The sequence below is a fragment of the Poecilia latipinna genome, unplaced genomic scaffold (assembly GCF_001443285.1).
Source record: "Poecilia latipinna isolate Pla-1442-1.1 unplaced genomic scaffold, P_latipinna-1.0 Scaffold2096, whole genome shotgun sequence".
NCBI classification, from domain to species: Eukaryota; Metazoa; Chordata; class Actinopteri; order Cyprinodontiformes; family Poeciliidae; genus Poecilia; species Poecilia latipinna.
Window position 1 is genome coordinate 69,962 of NW_015114712.1, and position 18,743 is coordinate 88,704.

The 18,743-nt window shown below is 40.3% G+C and overlaps 1 protein-coding gene across 1 annotated transcript; it reads left to right on the top strand.

The window, feature by feature from the left end:
- Positions 1 to 1,518: 1,518 nt before the first annotated feature.
- On the top strand, positions 1,519 to 18,353 carry LOC106936200 (calmodulin). The gene is made up of 6 exons (XM_015017046.1): positions 1,519 to 1,655; positions 9,651 to 9,681; positions 10,379 to 10,522; positions 16,437 to 16,543; positions 16,704 to 16,839; positions 18,135 to 18,353. The coding sequence occupies exons 1-6, from the start codon at positions 1,653 to 1,655 to the stop codon at positions 18,161 to 18,163; spliced, it is 450 nt and encodes a 149-aa protein (XP_014872532.1). The 5' UTR covers positions 1,519 to 1,652; the 3' UTR covers positions 18,164 to 18,353.
- The last annotated feature ends 390 nt before the right edge of the window (positions 18,354 to 18,743 follow it).

Below are 18,743 nucleotides of genomic sequence, written 5' to 3' on the forward strand. Positions count from 1 at the left end.
CCATTTTAATGGAGACGCGGTAAAGCTTCCATTAATTTGTCCACTAGATGGTGCTTTAGTCACAAATTGTGAGGCGGAGACATTACTTTGCCCTTTTCTGCATCGTCACTCTACCAATCCAGGTTACAGCCCATTATTGAGGAAACTGGAATAATTACGAATAATTACAATTTCCACGAGACTACATATTAATTTTAAAAAGGCTCGTTTTTGTGTACCGTTAAGCTACCACCAGTCCTGCCGTGGTTTATGGCTCGTTTCACACCGCCTCGCCAGTCCAAAGTGAATGTGCGCACTTCTTTCACCGAACCTATCAAACATTTCCCCTGTGAAGACCTGTCGCATTTAAATCCGACTCCGTTATAAAAACATTCTAGTACTATTAACAATAATGGATATCGCTAAGCGGACGGAATTAAGCAGTGAATATGTTCAGCTTTTTACGAAAAAAAAAAAATCCAGTATTTTTATTTATTACGTTTCCATCAAGTACCACTGCCTGGTGCAATGCAGGTCCCGTGTAGCCAATCGATGCGTCCGGCACATAGAATATAATCTTGCAGGTCTGCACTGGCCAATCAGAGAATTCCTTACATACAGGCGCAGCAAAATCTCATGTGTCAAGCGCGCTTCTTAGATTTTACGGTATCCTTCCGCAGCTACGAACTAGTGCCTTGTGTCAAGAAGAACTTCCAGAAAAACGACGAAAACCGTATAAGTGGTTGAAGAAAACTCTTAATTTCTCTCTTTTTAATCTCGGAAGGGAAGGATATTTATTTGAATGTGAATGTTATCACTCAGTTAAGTTGCAGGAGTTTAAGTTTGTTATTAAAATGTAAAGGAACAGATTGTTTTATGTGAGAAGCTATTAAGTGAAATACAGCTACAAAAATAAGACAATTTAGCAAAACATAAATTAATATTTAATTGTCAGTTTTTTATGTAATTAGAAATAATCCAAAAAATAAAAGTTGTTCCAGATGTAAACAAACTATTTGTTAGTCATGCAGACAAACTAATGTAAACGTCAATGTTTACCAAGCACCCCAACAAGCAATATTAGTTTTTGAGTGAGAAAATAAGTCACTATATGGAAAAGGTTTACATTTATTTTAACTTATTCGGTGTCTAGAGGCACAGATAAAAACATTGCACAAGTTTGAACTTGATTTATATCAGATTTATTGGTGTGTTAATAATATGAAAACTGCTCAACAGATCACTTGTCGCATCACTGAAATATATTCTTCCTTACCTCAATTCAAACTTCTTTGTACTCTGTTATTATGTGCTCTACTTTCTGTGCAATCATGAGGAAAACATAGTCCATGCAAGATAATTTTATCAATAATTAATTGCGTGTCAAAATGAGCAGGAGGATGATCCTCTTCTGTGCACTGCAGACGTTTGAGCCGCGCTGATTGGCGTGCCCGCGCTGCCGCAGACGGCTCTGAATCGCAATAAGGAAGTGAGTGATACGTGCTAGCGTGGCGGAGGGATACACAAGACAACCTGCGCCCCCCTCCTCCTACCTCCCCGCTCTGGCCACGGCCGATATACACACTCCAAAAACCGCCAGTGGAACTCCATCTAAGGAACGAGCACACTCCTAGTCTGCTTCCACAGACCAACAAGCACACAACCCATCCGACATGGTACGTATATCATTCATTCTTTGTGTAAGGGGAGGGAAAATGGCGCTTCAAGTGTAGGTACACCTGCGTTAGAAGTGCTTGCTGGTCTGAGCCTTGCTTTATATTCCGTTTCTGTATTTGCTGTTCACTCATTGATTCCTGTTATGAGCAACTCATATCCGTACAGGAGGCGGAAACCGCCGGGGAGGCGCATTTTGTGTTTCAGCCGATTCGAATATTAAAATGGCCCTAATATTCGCCATTGTTTTTGGCTTGTTCTTGCGGGTTTATGCCTGAACATGTGCTCTACTTCATATGTGGACTCTATGCTTGATAACTGCGCAATTAGCTAGTTCATGACCGCATGCTGCAGCTCGAATTAAAACTTGGACGACATTTGGAGGTGTCGGGGGAAACTGGTGTGCTATTCTGGGTTATTCTGGGATAATTCTGTTCTTGAGCGATACGGTACTATTTTTTTTTTTCAACGCGCCTCCGGAGCTCAGGCGTGTTGAGAGGGAAAAAAACGTCTTGAAGTCGTACGCTGGTATTTTTCCTTCATATGAATTCACACGGCTCAAGATATGCTTCATTTTTCGTTCTCCTTTTCTCACACATACACAAAGGTACAGTCTGGGTGAAGAAACTGTTTGGTTTCCACTTCTTTTTTTTTTCCGAGGGGTTGCACCATCGCGCCGCCGCCTCTTAGCTTCTTCTTGCCGCGCCTGAACCTCCGCGGTTCTCATCGGTGTACCGCAACGGAAATTGACCATACCTATTCCGTAAACTTGCGCGGTCACATCTCCATCGAAGGGAGCGGGAGGAGGAGAACTGTCGGAGCCGAAAACGAATCGCTATCGGACGGTGTACCGCCTCTCCCGCAGCCCTGCGAGGCTTTATCGCAGGCAAGCTGGGTTATCTAGTTGTGCTTATGTCTGCTGATTTGGTTGCCTCTTTGCAAATTTCTCGATGTTATGCAAATATGGCACCTGTGGGACTCGTGTAAGAAGCTCTGTGTAAATAAATACATGAACAGAAGGTGGAAACAAGTTGAATCAACTTTTTTTTTTTCTTCATCTTCTTCTGCACACCTAGCTGCCATCCTGCTGTACAGTTCCTAATAATTACGTATTCTGCATGTCACTCTGTTGCAGCTGACTTTCTGGTCATCTCTGTAGGCCTGGTGACTTGCAAAAAAAAAAAAAAATTCCTTTTTTGGTACACACATTAACTTGACATCTGCAGCGCAGGAACTGGAAATAATCTGCATATTGCACAGAAGCCTCTCTGAGCCTTGAAGGAGTCCAGAAGCTGTAAACCTTTCAGCTCCACTGCGATCAGATGACCCACGTACAGTATCAAGCTTCCATTCAGGTTCACGTTGCAGCGCGCTGCAGCAACCGGAGTGTAAACCCACCAGCATCCATGAAAAGTTTCATTCCAAACCCCCTCACCACCACCATCACCTTATCTGAGCCCACTCAGGTGGAAACGCTCCAACCACCCACCCCCCTCCACCAGCATTGAGGTGGAAGTATCGAATAAGTGTGTTGAGGCCCTATCTTGTTCCTGCTCAGCTCTTGTTTGCTGTTGCATGTTTAGTAACACAGCGCATCCGATACGCTGCGGTGAATAATTGATGCATTTGGCAGCAACACCTCACTCTGCCCTACACCTCCCCCCCTCTTCCTCATGCGTCTCGGAGCGACGGTGTCCCGTCTGCAGCCCGTCGGCCGCAGAGCCCCTGTCACCTGCCACCACAAGCCATATGGTGCACCGGGTCTTGTCGCTGCGCTCTCAGAGCATGGTGTTGTTTACACCGCACACCCTACCTTTCTTTTTCTCTCTCTCTGTGTGTGTGTGTGTGTGTGTGTGTGTGTGTGTGTGTGTGTGTGTGTGGGGCTGCTTGGGCCTGAAGCCTCTCGGTCTTTTGTCCAGCTATGAAGAGAATTGCCCCACAGTGGAATGAACGCCCCGCCACCACCGCTGCCACTACCCCACACACACACACTTGGAGTCTTTGTTTCCCTCCTGAATGTTTTAGCTCGTCACACCCATCTGTCTGGGCGATGGCTGCTTGATCCAGCTCAACAAACTGGTCAGCCACCTCCATAGTTGATCACAGAAAAAGAAAGATCCATGATTGGTACTTTTGTTGTCTAAAGGAGGAAATACTAATTGCGTAAGAGCAAAAGAGGCTTGGGATGGAATGTGATCCTCACAGTGTGATAACGTCACCAACATACCCTGGTGTGTAATGGTGTTTACACAGATTCAGACCCAAAAAACTAGCAGGATTCAGTTGGTTTCATGTTCAACAGAATGGGAACACATTTCCCTACTGCTGCTAAAGTTATCTAACTTTGATTTTTATTTTCCTCAACAACATCAATTCCTGTTTTTCTTTTTTTTAGCTAGCAGTAGCAAATTTACAAATTTTGCCGGACGATAAATTGTTCCAGAAATTAAGTTAAACGACAACCTTGTTGTTTTGATGCCATTTATGAGTAATATGACGGTAATGCCAGAATAATGCGAGTACTCCCTTTTGAAGATCTACAAACTTCAGTTTTGTACAGAACAGTCCACACTGCAACTGGGAGACATTTTACATATTCAAAATAAAACGAACCATAAATAAAGCAGATATAAAAACCACACACACAACAAAACCATAAATAAAATGGATAAAGGTCTTTAAATAAAATTGCAATTCAAAAAATTTTAATAATGGAAAAACCATCAAGCTCATTTTAATGTGTAATTAATTGCTTATCATGGCAGGCTTGCCTGATGCAATTTATTCACTTCCCGATACGATACTTTGAGTATTTTCCGATACATTCCCAATACAATATCAACATCAATCCAAAATACTTTTATTACATATGTTGTGTTGATTGCTAGAAAAAGGCTCGATCAAGTCATATTACTCAAGAGAACAATGGTCAACAATGGACATGACAACAACTGACCCATTCATTAACCAGTGGATCAGTCTGTGGGATACAAGCACTGCTGAATAGAAATGCTAAACTAGACTAAACGATTATTATACCTGATATTTTAGATGTCGCCCGATATGCAATCTGATACTCATTTTTCATGCTGACAACAAAAACAATGTTTTTGTGCGTTTAAAAAAACTGCATGTTAAAAGGATAAACTGTGCTGCAGTTTCCTTGATCGAAGTTTGATTAAAAACAAAATAAAACTAGAGAACGAAAGGGGGGGGGAAAGAGCATCAATGCAAGTCTTTGTTGATGTGTAAACAGGTGAAAATGATTGGGGTATTTGAGGAAATAGGAAATATGAGTTGTCAATCACCGTGAAGGGAAAATTCTGGTTTAACAAGCTGATGTTTGCTGGTTAGTTATTGGAGCTATCTGCTAAGGTGTTAGCTTAGCTTTACAACTATTGAATGACTGTTGGCGCTCTGCTGGTTTTATGAGCTAAAATATTTCCAAATCGTGGAAAATATCAGGGGGGAAAAAAACTGTAGTTTGTTTTTTTTTTCCCTCCACCAGCTGACCTGGATTGTGCAGCTACAGGAGGGGGAGGGGGACATCACTGTATGCTACAAAACTTCCCAACACCTCCTTTGATTTGTCTTTAAAAGGCATTAAAGTAGGGCACTGTGATAAATCGATAATATCGCTTTATCACATTTTTAGTATTTGATTGGTTAATATTTGAAAAAATAGGATTTTGTTTTTACCAATGCACTCACGTTTCCATAGTTCAGGAAACACGAGTGCAGGTTAGCACGCCCAAGGTCGCCATCTTGTTTGACGAGCATTATTCAAAATCCATTTAATTAGATTTAGAATTCATGTCAATTCTATGATGGAAAATTCGCATCAGAATAAATTGGTGATATTATGAGAATGAAGTAGAACTTAACACAAAAAACAAAACAATTAAGAGGATTTTTGAGCATCTTGTGAAGTTATACTTTGGTATACGTTTTACAGATGACACTTTTAACACATCATAATCAAATCATTATTAGTAGCAGGACTTAAAATGGTGCTAACAACTGTGTTTCTGTCAAAGAGAGAACTACATGAACCTGATAACCACGCATTTTTTTTCTCATTAAAACAACTTTTTGTCTTGCAATTTTAAGATGGTTTTTTTCTGGTAAAATTGTCTTTTTTTTCCCTCCTAATACAATTATTCAAAAATTCTCGTAGCCTGACCCTAATTCTCCAACATACAACTCAGAGAAGGGGTGACTGAAACAAACTACTTTTTGAAAATGTTTTCTGTATGTTTTTTCTTTTAAAAAAGAAAAATTTAACTTGCATTGAAAAAAAATCAGACATTTTAATTTTAATCCGTAGCCCAGCCCCAGATTAAAGCAAGAATTTTTAGATCTTGGAAAACCTTAACACCAGGAATCAACCCATGCTTGTTCCCGACCGGCTCATGGAGCTGCTTCCTGCCTGTTTGGACTGCTGCCATGGGCAACAGGGTATGCGGTCGACCCACTCATGCCAGCATCCACAAACACACACAGATTCCTGTTCCCCTACAAGCTGTTATTTAGACCGACGGACGGTGAATCACAGGGAGTTTCCTCCGAACAGTAAGGGCTGCCACCACACAGAGAGGGGAAAGGGGAAAAAAATAGGCCCGGCATTGCTGCGGCACCAGAAGCCCTTGGCAGCTTGGGTCACAGCCAGAGGAGGAACCGTAGCGCTGAGTCACCAAACCCTTCCCTCTTTCACACACACCCTGTTCAGTTTGGACAGACAGGAGGCAGGTAGAAGGAGAACATACAGAGATAGAATCTGGTTTGTTTAATTTTGGCTGCACGGAGGCGGAGCAAACAGTCACTTTGTGTTTATTGTAAGCTCAGATTGTCCTCACCCTTAAGTTTTAAATTTATCCTTCAACTCCTTCAGACTAGCCAGCAGCAATTAGCACTTGGTGGAACTGCGCATCTGTCCATTATTCTGTAATTATAGTTCATTACAGGAGCTACTTGTCGGTGCAAAGCTGGTAAAAATGTTTTTAAAGGATTAATAGAGGAGAAATTGTTGTGATGACTTCCTGAAGGCAGAGTTTCTTAAAGATACAGAAGCCCAATTTCCAGATGGTAAAAGAAAATTTACTGCAGAATATAAGTCATATTTGATATAGGCATCAATTTTATTACAACTGAAGTTAACATGGCTATTGATTGTCACTATGTACCTCTAAAACACATAACATTGCCCCTTTAAATGTTGTGGCATCTCATAAATGCAAATGTTGGAGTCACCTGTAAACATTATCATTGCGTTCAGAGACTTGAGGCAGTTGCAGCTACTGTTGACTAGCTGCTAAAATAACCTAGCCAGCTGGCTTTTTTGCACCTATCATCAGTAAAGTGCAAATTTATCCCAGATGTTGGTCTTTGAGTCATCAGCTCACTTCTGTTGTACAAAGCTGTTCATACAATCTTGTTCTAAAAGCTTGAAACTACTACTATATAAAATTTGTGATTTTCTTTTGTCCAATTCTGTTGTCATACAAATCTTAAATTTAATTGATAATGGTCTCAAAATATTCTAAATTTGCATCGGTGAAGCCTGCAGAAACCGTGGACTCATTCAGTCGGGTCATCTAATCATTCGAAACTCGACTACATGCCGATCGATACCTGCTGCCGCCCGGTCCACCGCGACGAGACGCCTCTCTGTTTGAGAGGAGCAAAAGGTCGGCTGGCAGCGCAGTCATGTGGCGCTCTGCTAAATGCCAACCCAGCCTAAACTAATCTAACCCTTATGCAACAAATTCAATTTGCTGACTTAATTTCCAAAATGGAGCGGCCTCGCCTCAGAGCACCGTGCTTGTTACGAGGTCCTGGTCTCCGGGAATCACAGGACTCCGGGATGATTTCTTCGTTGCATCAGCGCGAGAAACACGCAAACGTAACAATGGAAGCAGAGCTGGGCGCTTCACAGGAAATGCAGGGATGGAAAGTATTGGTGTGGAGGAAGACTGCCATTAGTGTGTGTATATATAAAAGTTGCTCTGTGTGTGTTCCCCCTCCTCTTTACTGCCAAGTACACGGATGTCAGTGAGACTGGTCTGTTAATGATAATAAAAATACCTCCAGAGTCATTTACACAAGTAGCTGTTTCTTCACACTTTTATTCTAGTCTTTTCTTTCTTTTTTTGATGAGATTAAAAAAGGGTGGGGGCAAGTTGCTTTGGAAGCATTTAAAGCTTGTGTGAGTCAGCCATGATGGAAGCCGGGATGGGAGGGGGGCGACCACACCAAGCCAGCCGGTTGGTCTTTAGGCAATGCTTCATCCATAAACAATTCATCAATTAATTACATAATAAATTAAAATGAGCTCAGTCATTTCCATTGTGGTGATTAGTATTTTTGGAAGGTCAAATTTTGTTTAAAGACGCAGTCCGTTTTATTCATGGTTTTGTTTGTGTGTAGTTTGTATTTTTTTTGTTTGTTTGTTTTTTGGTTCTGTTTTATTTATTTTGGGTGTTTAAAATATCTTCTAGTTACAGAGTTAAAGTTTTTTTACAAAATTAAGGTGTTGAGTCTTTGAGAGAGCGAACTTGCATAATTGTGCCATTGTCAACATGCTTCTTAAAAAAGATCTCAAAACGACAATATTATCGTTTATCACCATTATTACTGGGGCTATGTATTGTCCAGGAAAATTTGTTCTCATGAAAGGCCTACTAATCTGCTTTGTTACAGTATCTTGAAGTGTTGTTGCCTGATTGTTTTTTCTTAATTTTTCTTTTTGATTGTCAATATATACCTCCTTTTTTTAATCTTTCAAACAAAACAGCTATTCAGAAACTGCTTTGATAAGCCTTTACTGTCCAGGCAAGCCAAGTCCGATAACTGATTCTGTCTTATGCCAACATTGGACTGGAGATAAATTGTTTCAAAATGGCAAAAAAATTCCTGCCACTCCTGCAGATTAAAGTCCTTCAGTGACATGCTGGAGGAGTTTGTTTTGTCTAGATGTATGGAGATAAATTAATATAGTATTGTCCCAGCCCTACTTGTTGCTGTGCACTGCTAGTTGATGGAAAGCTTCTATACATTTTCCCCTGCTTTCCAGAAACATGAATTTGGCTGCTTGGAAATATTTGGGGAAATGTAGATGAACAGCAACCAAGCAGTTTGTCAGGCTCTTGATTATTGCTGATTTGAGCCCAAAAATTTGGGCTGAAACGATTGATTGCGATTAATTGATTATTGAAATCGTCAACTAATTTAGAAATTGTCAACTGGAGTACACAAACTCCAAAACAAGGATATTTGCTGAAAAAATAACATGCGTCAGAGCAGTAATTAAGCCAAAACTATAAACGTATATATACATTTTCCTTATAAGGTTAAAAAAAGTATAAAAATAAGACTTGTCTATAAATGCGTTCTACTCAAAATGATCTATTAAGCAGCTTTAGCTGTCCAGTCATTAATCAATACATCCTTTTCTACAAATGATCAAGTGTTCACTAAATAATGTCATAAAATATTGTGTTTGTTTGTTTTTGCATTTTTAAGTGTATTTTTAATGCATAAAAAGGCTGAAGTGGTTAAATGAAAAATCTTGTGGAGTACACCAATTTTCTATCCGATTTATCAGAATAATCAGTTAAATGTCAGAATAATTAGTCTGAATAATCGCTTACTAAATTGTTAGTTGCAGTTGCATATAAAACTAATCATTTTTAGTTGCCTTGTGGCCTTTATTTTGAAGTTAATAGGTTGAGTGGAGATGTTTTGCTCTGACTTGTAGCCTGTAAATATGAGACATCCATCCTCACTGCTATGCCCCAACAACGCATCAAAACTATTTTTTTTTTTTTTTCAGCCTTGTTAAAAATATTTGCTTTTCTATGCGTTTGACCTCCTTGGGGTAGATTGCAGTGGAGCCGGTCAGGGTGGGGCTTCATGTGGAATTTCAGATATCTGAAATGCTTTCCTTGTTGACTAACCTGTCTGTTCTCCCTCTTCCCCCCACCCCCAACCAACCACAGGCTGATCAACTAACAGAGGAGCAGATTGCAGGTACGAACTCCCTCCACTCCCAACAAAACTTTGCTCCTTGTTATTTCGTTTACTGGCTCTCGGTGGATTAAATCCAGCCCCGCATTATTCAATAAAGTCCAGCAGTGGTGTAAGGTAATGTCTCTCATTAGGCGTTCTGGCTGCTTCCACGTCACATGAAGGGAAACAGAACATTGAAGGACTTGGCAGCAGGCCGTCCCTTCCCTTCCCTTGGCTGATCATTAGCTGTTCAAAATGAGCAGGACATAAGGGGATGAAGTATTCACAGCAGTTATGAGTCACAACTGCAACCTACAAAGTCGCACTGAATAGACACTTTTTCGTCCAGGCCTCTGATTGGTTTCAAACACAATAAGCACCTTTATGTTCTCACCATAAAGACACAACGTGGCGCTTTGGTCTAAAACTGGAAGCTCTTGTTTCTTTTCAGCCGAACCACATTTTGTGCTTAATTAGCTGGCGCCAAGACCCTGAAGGCTAAAGCTCCATACTGCCTCCCTGCTGCATCTATTTAGTTGTTTTAAAACTTTGACTGCTACAATGTCAGCCAGATTTCTGGGGAGAGTCAAAGGCTCATCAGATTCACAACAGCATTCCAGACGATCCCAATCGGAAATCTATTAGCCGCTGGAAAGTCCTGGTGTGACCCATCTGCATTTGCCTAACTCAGACATGTTTCCCTCCTCTGACCCTGCAGAGTTCAAGGAGGCTTTCTCCTTATTTGACAAGGATGGCGACGGAACCATTACCACCAAAGAGCTGGGCACCGTCATGAGGTCGCTGGGCCAGAACCCCACAGAGGCTGAGCTGCAGGACATGATCAACGAGGTGGATGCTGACGGTCAGTGGCACATGCTCGTTTCGTTTTAACTGTTACTTATTTTGCTTTTCCTGACCAGTTCAGAAAAAAAAAACATGCTGCAGATTTTGTGATGGAAGTTTGGAATCACACCAAAAATGAAGAAGTTATAATATGAGTCTTATTCAGGCATCAAATCGGATGTCAGACTCACAAAATTTGATGTTGCACTGCAAAAACACAAAAATCTTACCAAGTATTTTTGGTTTAGTTTCTGGTGGATATATATCTTGGTACACTTGAAATAAAACAAAACTTACAAGTATTTTTTCAGCAAGATAAAGGAGCTTGTTTTAAGTCAATAATTCATTTATGTTGATGGAAAACACTAGTTCTCCTGGTAGATTATTTCACTTGTAACCATTTTTTCATCAGCATTAAGGAATCATTTACTCAAAACAAGCTCCTACATTTTGCTGAAAAGTTACCTGTTGTTTTTATCTCATTTCAAATGTACCAAGATATCTATACTAGAAACTAGACCAAAAATACATTGTAAGAGTTTGCAGTGGAGATGGAGCATTTAAACTGAAAATCTTAGCTATGATGCATTCAATGAACAGGAAGAGCGGGCTGATGACTGGAGCCAGTTATAGAAAACATGTCTGGTTAATTGATTAAAGTATCCCTATTGTCATTTTTTAAGCAGAATTTCACAAATTTCTTAATCAAATTGACAATCATCCTGTTCTACAACAGGGTGTCTTCAGTCAGAGGCTTCAGTAGAACCTCTGTAATAAAGACTGCTACAGGAGATCTGACCTTCTCACATCCATCAGCTTCTACAATAACTCTTTAAAGAATCTTGGATAATTTGAGTTATAACATCTAATTTACCTTTGGGCTCAATAAACTGTTTAAAAATTGGATTGAATTTGAAAATGTAAACTTTGGAGTTGTAAAACTGGGTCTTTTGGGACCTGGTTCATTAAAGTTGGTTTTGATGTTTTTCCCAAAAGTTCTGAATGCCGCTGCAAGTCGAACTCTGCAAAAGTTGCCACCAAAACTCCTCTTTGGTTCTGTTCATCTGTTCACATTTACCTTGTAAATATTTGCTGCCAACATTTTTTTTGGCGCGTTGGGAACCGTGGGGTTCATTTGCATGGGTCATGTTCAGTCAACCAAAATGTGTCGCAGGAAACGGCAAGTGCTCTGGTCTGGCCCACATGCTGGCAAATCCCCAAATTTACTCAAATTTTGCAAGCGAGGTGGAAGGCTTTTTAATATTTAGGTTAATATGATGCTCCCTTGTTTTTAATCTGCAAAATGACCGTCAGCTGCTACAGGAGCGCCAAAAGTGAGCCCTCCCAACCCATTTTTCTTCTTGGGGAATTAATTTGAGTTGCTGCTGTTGTCTGAGGGATACGGCTGTGATTTTTCTGTCATTGCGTGACTTTGGTGGTTAAACTCCCCCACCCCCACCCCGTTACAGATAACAGGGGATTAGTTGAGGCATCCATTATTGTCCTGCCTCCAAACACATCAGCTGTGTTGTTGCCCATCTCCCTGCGTTTCTCTGCCAACTGTTCGCCAACTGTCCGAGCCAACTGGCGGGCCAGCTTTATTGTCAGATGACGTATCCCTCTGTGTCAGCAGTTTAGTCACTGTGCGTTCGGCTCCATCCGAGTCCACAATGTCATTGATATGGATGAGCAGGTGGAGTTTTCAGAATAAGCCATGTGTCGAAGAGTCGGCGTTGCTTCTTGGCGTCGCACGATCACAGCCGCCGTATTGGCAATTATCGCTTTTAATTTACAGGAAGGCCTAATGGATCGGCCAGAGATCAGTTATTGTGATAAACAATAATATTGTTTTTTTTTTGTTTGTTTGTTTTTAGAGCATTTTCAAGTAATATGATGGTAATGGCATAAAGAAGCAAGAACACATTCTCCTTCAAAAACACGCTAGTTGAGACCAAAGCACCAGACTGAGGATTTTAGTCAAACAGTTTTTGGTAGATAGAGAGAAAAGAGAAAACCAGTAAATTAAACAAATTGGGAATTATTGTGTTCGTTTTAATTTATTATGTGATTCATTGATTTATTGCTTATTGTGACAGGCATACACTCAAATTATTAACTGTATCTAAACTAACCATGTTCGGCTTATAAACACTTCAAACAACAAAAAACATGAACTCAACCAAAAGCTGCTCCAATTAGTTAATAAAAATCAGTAGGTCAGACTGAAGCAATTAATCATGATTAATTGATTATTGAAATCGTTAACTGGAGTGTACAGATTCAAAAAGAGGTAATTGCTGAAATAACGGTAAGAGCAGTTGCATCCAATGGGGTACAAGGCAGGTACCAGGTGCAAAAAACCACAGCTAAATAAATTTCCAGTTCCAGCGTTATGTTGTGAATCCAAAACCAAATATGATATAAAAACTGTATGGTGAAAAATATGTAGAAGTTTGAGTCTGGAAAAGTAGGGAATGAAGAAAATATGCCAATTCCCCAACGTGTTCGCCTTGTGACAGCTTATAGGAACCACATTGATCAGAATAAATCAATTGCCCCTTTAGTCATAGATTATCCTGCCACCCTCGCGAGTTGCATTTAAGAGCCAACACACACGCACACCATCACTAACATCCCCTTGTTCTGCCTCTGCCTCCCTTGGCTGATGCAATCTAGGTCAGACGGCAATGAAGCTAGTAATGGAAAATAAAAGTGGTTACATAAGGCCTCTCTGCCCGCTGTACATCCAGTACCCCATTGGATGTGAGCCGGCCCATTGAAAATCAGCTTTATTTACCAAACAAGCGGACGATGACGAGCGCCAGGCAAGGCGGACGAAGCGGCATCTTTGCGACACAATTGGAAAACATGAAAGAAGAACACGGACACTGGTTTCTGACCGGTTTCGGCCGTTCTGTTACACAACCTGCTGTTAACATGTGATAAAGCAACATGCACCCCAAAACTAATCACTCTCCATTACACAATCCCACCGCTCTGGGGGGAGGGAGGTTAACGCGATGACCACACGTACGAGTGTGCCGAGATGTCTCAACCATCTATAGTTTGCGTCAGCACCTCTTATGTGTAATCGCACCATCTCCCACTCGGTTCACTCCTTATATTCTCTCCTCTTCACATCTCTGTCGCCCACTCACTTCCTTCCGCCCTCTCTCTCCTTTTTTATTTTCTTTCTCTCCCACTGTCTTCTCTCTCCTAGTCTGCCTTCTTCTCCATCTTCATCTTCATCCTTCCTCACCGATCCAGAACAAACAGCCAAGCATTCCCGTCCCCCTTCCTTTCCCCTCAGATTGTGTTTTCCCAGTTGAGCTTGTACTGTTATCCCTTCACCAGTCTTCCCAGTCTTCCTCATTGCTGCATTTGAGATGGTCACCTCTGGTCATGAGATCACCACCTGCCCCATCACACCACCACATCCCTTTTTGTTCCACCCACAAACACGCACACAGATTCTTTAGTTGGTTACTTGTATGTCTTGCTAAGACTGCTCTCTCATTGGTTAATCAGCCAAAAAAAAACCACCCCAGAACCAATCACTTTGGCTCTTTTAATTCATTCATGTTCCAGACATTTTACTTAATTCAGGATGTCAGTGCATCCTTAACAAATATTATCTAAAATTAAGGCATTGGAATGCGGTTATTGCATTTTAGACAATAAAATGTTTACTTATTCAAAAAATGAATTGAATTGTTTGTGTATTTGCATCTTTTAATGTGTTTCCCACGACAGATGCAAAAAACCTAGCTAGCAAGGATACATTAGCAACTACTTAGTGCTAGCATCAACCAAATTGAGTCACAGAATGACTCAACTTGTCATTCTGTGACTCAACGGAATGGTTTTCATTTAACCATTCAAAGTGGTTAAATGAAAAATCTGTAGAATGTGTCAATCCAACTAATCATCTAGATTAATCAATTACTTAAAATAATCAATAGTTGCAGCCCTAATCATAGACCTTATACCTTGTCGTGGTAGCGTTGTTTAATCTAGAACATTCTAAGCAGTTTTTTTTTTTCTCCTGTTAGGTTAAAGTTTGAGTTGCGCAAAAGCATCTTCATTGCATTTTGTGACTCAACTTGGTTGATGCTAGTGCTAACTAGTTGCTAATATATCCTTGCTAGCTAGGTTTTTTGCATCTGTCGTGGGAAAGTGCAGTTTTATTGCCAGTGGACTTGATGACGTTTGTCTTCGCCATTGGCTACCTTCTGTTACCACCCAATATGAAGCTAGGTGCATTCTGTGCAAAAAAGTTTGGCAACAATGATGGTTAAGGCTGGAGAGAATCACAAAATGAGATGAAACCCTGTATTTCTGTGCATTTCTTTCCCATTTATTTATATTTTATGATGGCTAACAGTTCTAGGTCTAGATAAAAGGAAGCTCTCATTAGATTTCCCCTCCTGCCGTGGAGCCTATGAGCTCCTTCCAGTCAGGAGAGTCTGATCCCAGTTTAATCCTGTTGTGACAACGGCTACATGGATATTGATCCGACAGTACACACACGACACTACCGGCACAGCAGCTGCCGTTAGGGCAACCTGAAGCGCCGCCACTCGTTCGTTCATTCTGGCTCTCACAGAGTCGAGGATGTGTAGCTGTAGCATCTGGTTTGAAGTGCAGAATCCTGATTTCTCTCCATACCCGATTCATTTAAGACCCTTAAAGGAATACACATAGGGCTGGGCTATTTTATTCATTCTTCAAATTTTTGGTTTTTGACGTTTATATTTTTGGAAAATCAGGATTTGCACTGTGCGTGTTTCCATAGCTTTCATATCTTGTATGACAAGCATGTTTATTTTGAATTTGAATTCAGGTCAACTCTGACAAAATACAAGAGTCAGGACAAAATGGTTTGTTTTTCTTAATGCAAAAATAATGTCATGTTAAAAGAATGAAGTCAGAATTACAAAATTTCTTAGGAAATTTAAAAGGGACCTGCTAAAGCGTGCGTGTCAATTGGAATCCAGCATTCTAATACAGATAATTGGCTAAAGTGCTATGGTTAGCTTCAGTTGTGCCAGTAGCATGCATCTGACGTGTCGGTAATGAGTAAGTAAATACCAATGTGGACGCTCATCGACTTGTTCTATTCAGTATGCTATATGTGACTAATATGCCAACAATTAGCTAAAATTATTATTTTAGCTGTAAGGCTAATGTTAGCATGGGGCTACCACTAGCATGTAGAGCACCTAGCATATTGGCTAAAAGTGACATATCACTCAATATGCAAACGTTAGTGTATAAGCTAAAATTAGCTGAAAGGCCAAGGTTAGATTAAAAATGTTCAGTAGCACCTGAGGTATCACTAATATGTTGACTTACTCCATTGAGTATAATATAATAATTATCCAAAACGAGTATTTTACCTTTAATGCTGAAATAAGCTAAGGAAAAATAATTTAAGGTTGTTGTTGTTTTTTTTCTTTTTTTTTTTTTTCTTACTTTTTTGTAATTTCAAGACATCCCAATAAATTTGTGTCTTTATTCTGTTAATGCTGACTAAATTCTCATAATTTAAAAAAATTAACACGGCAACTTGCACAAGGGACAATTAAGATAAAAGCCATTTTTTAAAAATATTTTGTCATTTGTAAATTCTTTTTCAGAAAAGAAAGCGAGCAGATTTAAAATCAGATCAGACAAATGCACCAAAAATAGCATGCCACACTTTTCAACATTTTTAGAGCAGTGTGCAGTTTTTCTTCCAGTTCGCAACGGTGATGGATCAGATCCAGAGCTGAGGCATCTAAAGAGCTAAACCACTGGATGAATGTTTTCAGTCGGCTGCTTCTCATCATCCAAATGCTGATATAATGTCATTATTTTGGCTGATCATTCGCCTTTTAACTGATTGCCATTTTTGATGATTAAACGGGCCTCCTTGACTCACTCCTTTGCAGGTAATGGAACCATCGACTTCCCTGAGTTCCTGACCATGATGGCCAGAAAAATGAAGGACACAGACAGTGAGGAGGAAATCCGCGAGGCTTTCCGGGTATTCGACAAGGTACGGAAATATCGCAAGCAGAACCTCTGCTGGAATGCGGTGACTTGAGGAGAAAGAAAACAGAGAAAAAGTTGTTGGTGTTCTTGTTATGAAATCATTGGAAACTTAGTCTTTTTACTGAACAATAAGCTGTAAGATGAATTCTGTCACTTTCTTCCAGGATGGGAACGGCTACATCAGCGCCGCAGAGCTGCGCCACGTCATGACGAACCTCGGGGAGAAGCTAACAGACGAGGAGGTGGATGAGATGATCAGAGAAGCAGACATTGACGGAGACGGACAGGTCAACTATGAAGGTATGGGATCACCGAAAATGAAATGCATGATTTTTTTTAAACAAACGGGGATCAGACTGAAGCTCATCTCTACAAACTGTGACCTGAATCTGAAAAGTGTGGTGTGATTTTTATGTTGACTCGTTTCTTTTTTTGTATTTTTTTTTACTCTATCAATAAACAAAACCAAAAATGTGAGATAAGTACAAACCTCCCAATAGTCATCATCATCTAAAATGTTGGATAAGGAGCGTTATTAAAAAGTAACCAAAAGGACTGATCTTCCTTCCCCACTGTAAAACACGGTGGTGGTATAATCATGCTGTGTGAATGCTTTCCTACAGCACGAACAGGGAAGCTGGATGGAACTGAATACACACTTAAGTTTTAACCAGGGATGCACTGATCCACTTTTTTCACTTCCAATACCGATATCTGATGTTTAGTGTGAACCGATCCCGATCCAATCCAACGGTGCTGGATTAACTTAAAATGTTTCCTTTTTTCCAAATTCATTTGATAATGCTGCACCAGTACAGCACACTTAAATACACCAATAGCTTTCTAAGTTTGGTCCAACATATAAAAATAACTTTAATTTGTTCAGTCAGTTCAGTTAGAAGTATAACAGCCAATGGAAAATAAATAATAAAGAAACTGAAATTGACAAAAAAAAAAAAAAATAGGTTGACTACTTTGGTCAAACATGTAAACAAACCTTCTTGTAAATAGTTCAGAAAGTACAACTAGGAATTCTAAATATAATGCAAAATAAATGATGAATGAGACCACTCTGAACAAACCATAGAATTAGACTGAATAGATCTGCCACACTCAGTATCTAAATCAATACAGATATCTGTATCGGTTCGGTGTGTCTCTAGTTTTAATTATACTTTTCAGAAACCAAAGCTTCATGATGATACACTGCTTTGAGTTTCTCTGTTGCATAACATCCAGATTACAACACATCGATTGTCGTTTGTCGTAACGTGACACCGTCTCAGCAGAGTCTCGCCGTATCGGCGCGTGTTATCTACGTTTATCGTTTTAGCTTGTATGTGTGTGTACCGCTGCCGCCCTGCGCACAAAGCCCTGCGTTTTTAATCATGACGGTTTAATGAGCAAAAACGCAGAAGCTGTTTGGAAGAGGGGGGTCAGTAATTAGGATGCGTGTTCTGAACCTGCTCAGCTTGATTAAAAAATTAATAAAGCATTTAACAATTTAGCAGGTGACTGCCCATCAGGGCAGAGCCGTAAAGCTGGTGACCTCATTGTCCTCTTTCTCTTTTTTCTTTTTTTTTTTGTCTCTACAGAGTTTGTACAGATGATGACCGCAAAGTGAAGCTTGCCCGCCCCATCCTGACCCCCCTCGCCCTCCCCTCTTAGAAGAAAACAAAAAAAAAAAAAAACATGAAAAAAAATGTTTTACTTACCTCTTGGAAGAAAATGTTCATTTATTCATACTGTTTCTGTATAGAAAATAATTGAATGTTGACTTAAAATATCCTTCTGTCCACACAGGAAAAATATATTAAAAAAAAAAAAAAATACAAAAAATGTCTGCATGAAAATGATGGTTAGTGATTCTGCCCCCTCTCTCCCGTCCCCCCGCCCCCCCGGCCCCTAACATGAAGATCAGTTTAGCATCAATACGAGTAAAAACAATAACAAACCCTGTAACTACGACCTTCAGACTAAATTTAAAGCATCGGGCCAACTCCTCCCAGCTCCATATGCTCGTGGTAACCGTCTGGGCTGGCCATCTCTCTTCTTCTTCTCTCTCTGTTTTCTGTTCTTCATGCATGCAGCTTGAGACCGGAGCACTAACCCCCCCCCCTCCCACCCAACCCATCCGTCCCCCCTCCGGACTACCAGAGCGTGCTGATTCCACTATAAGCTGTCCTCTTGTTGGTTTGGTACAG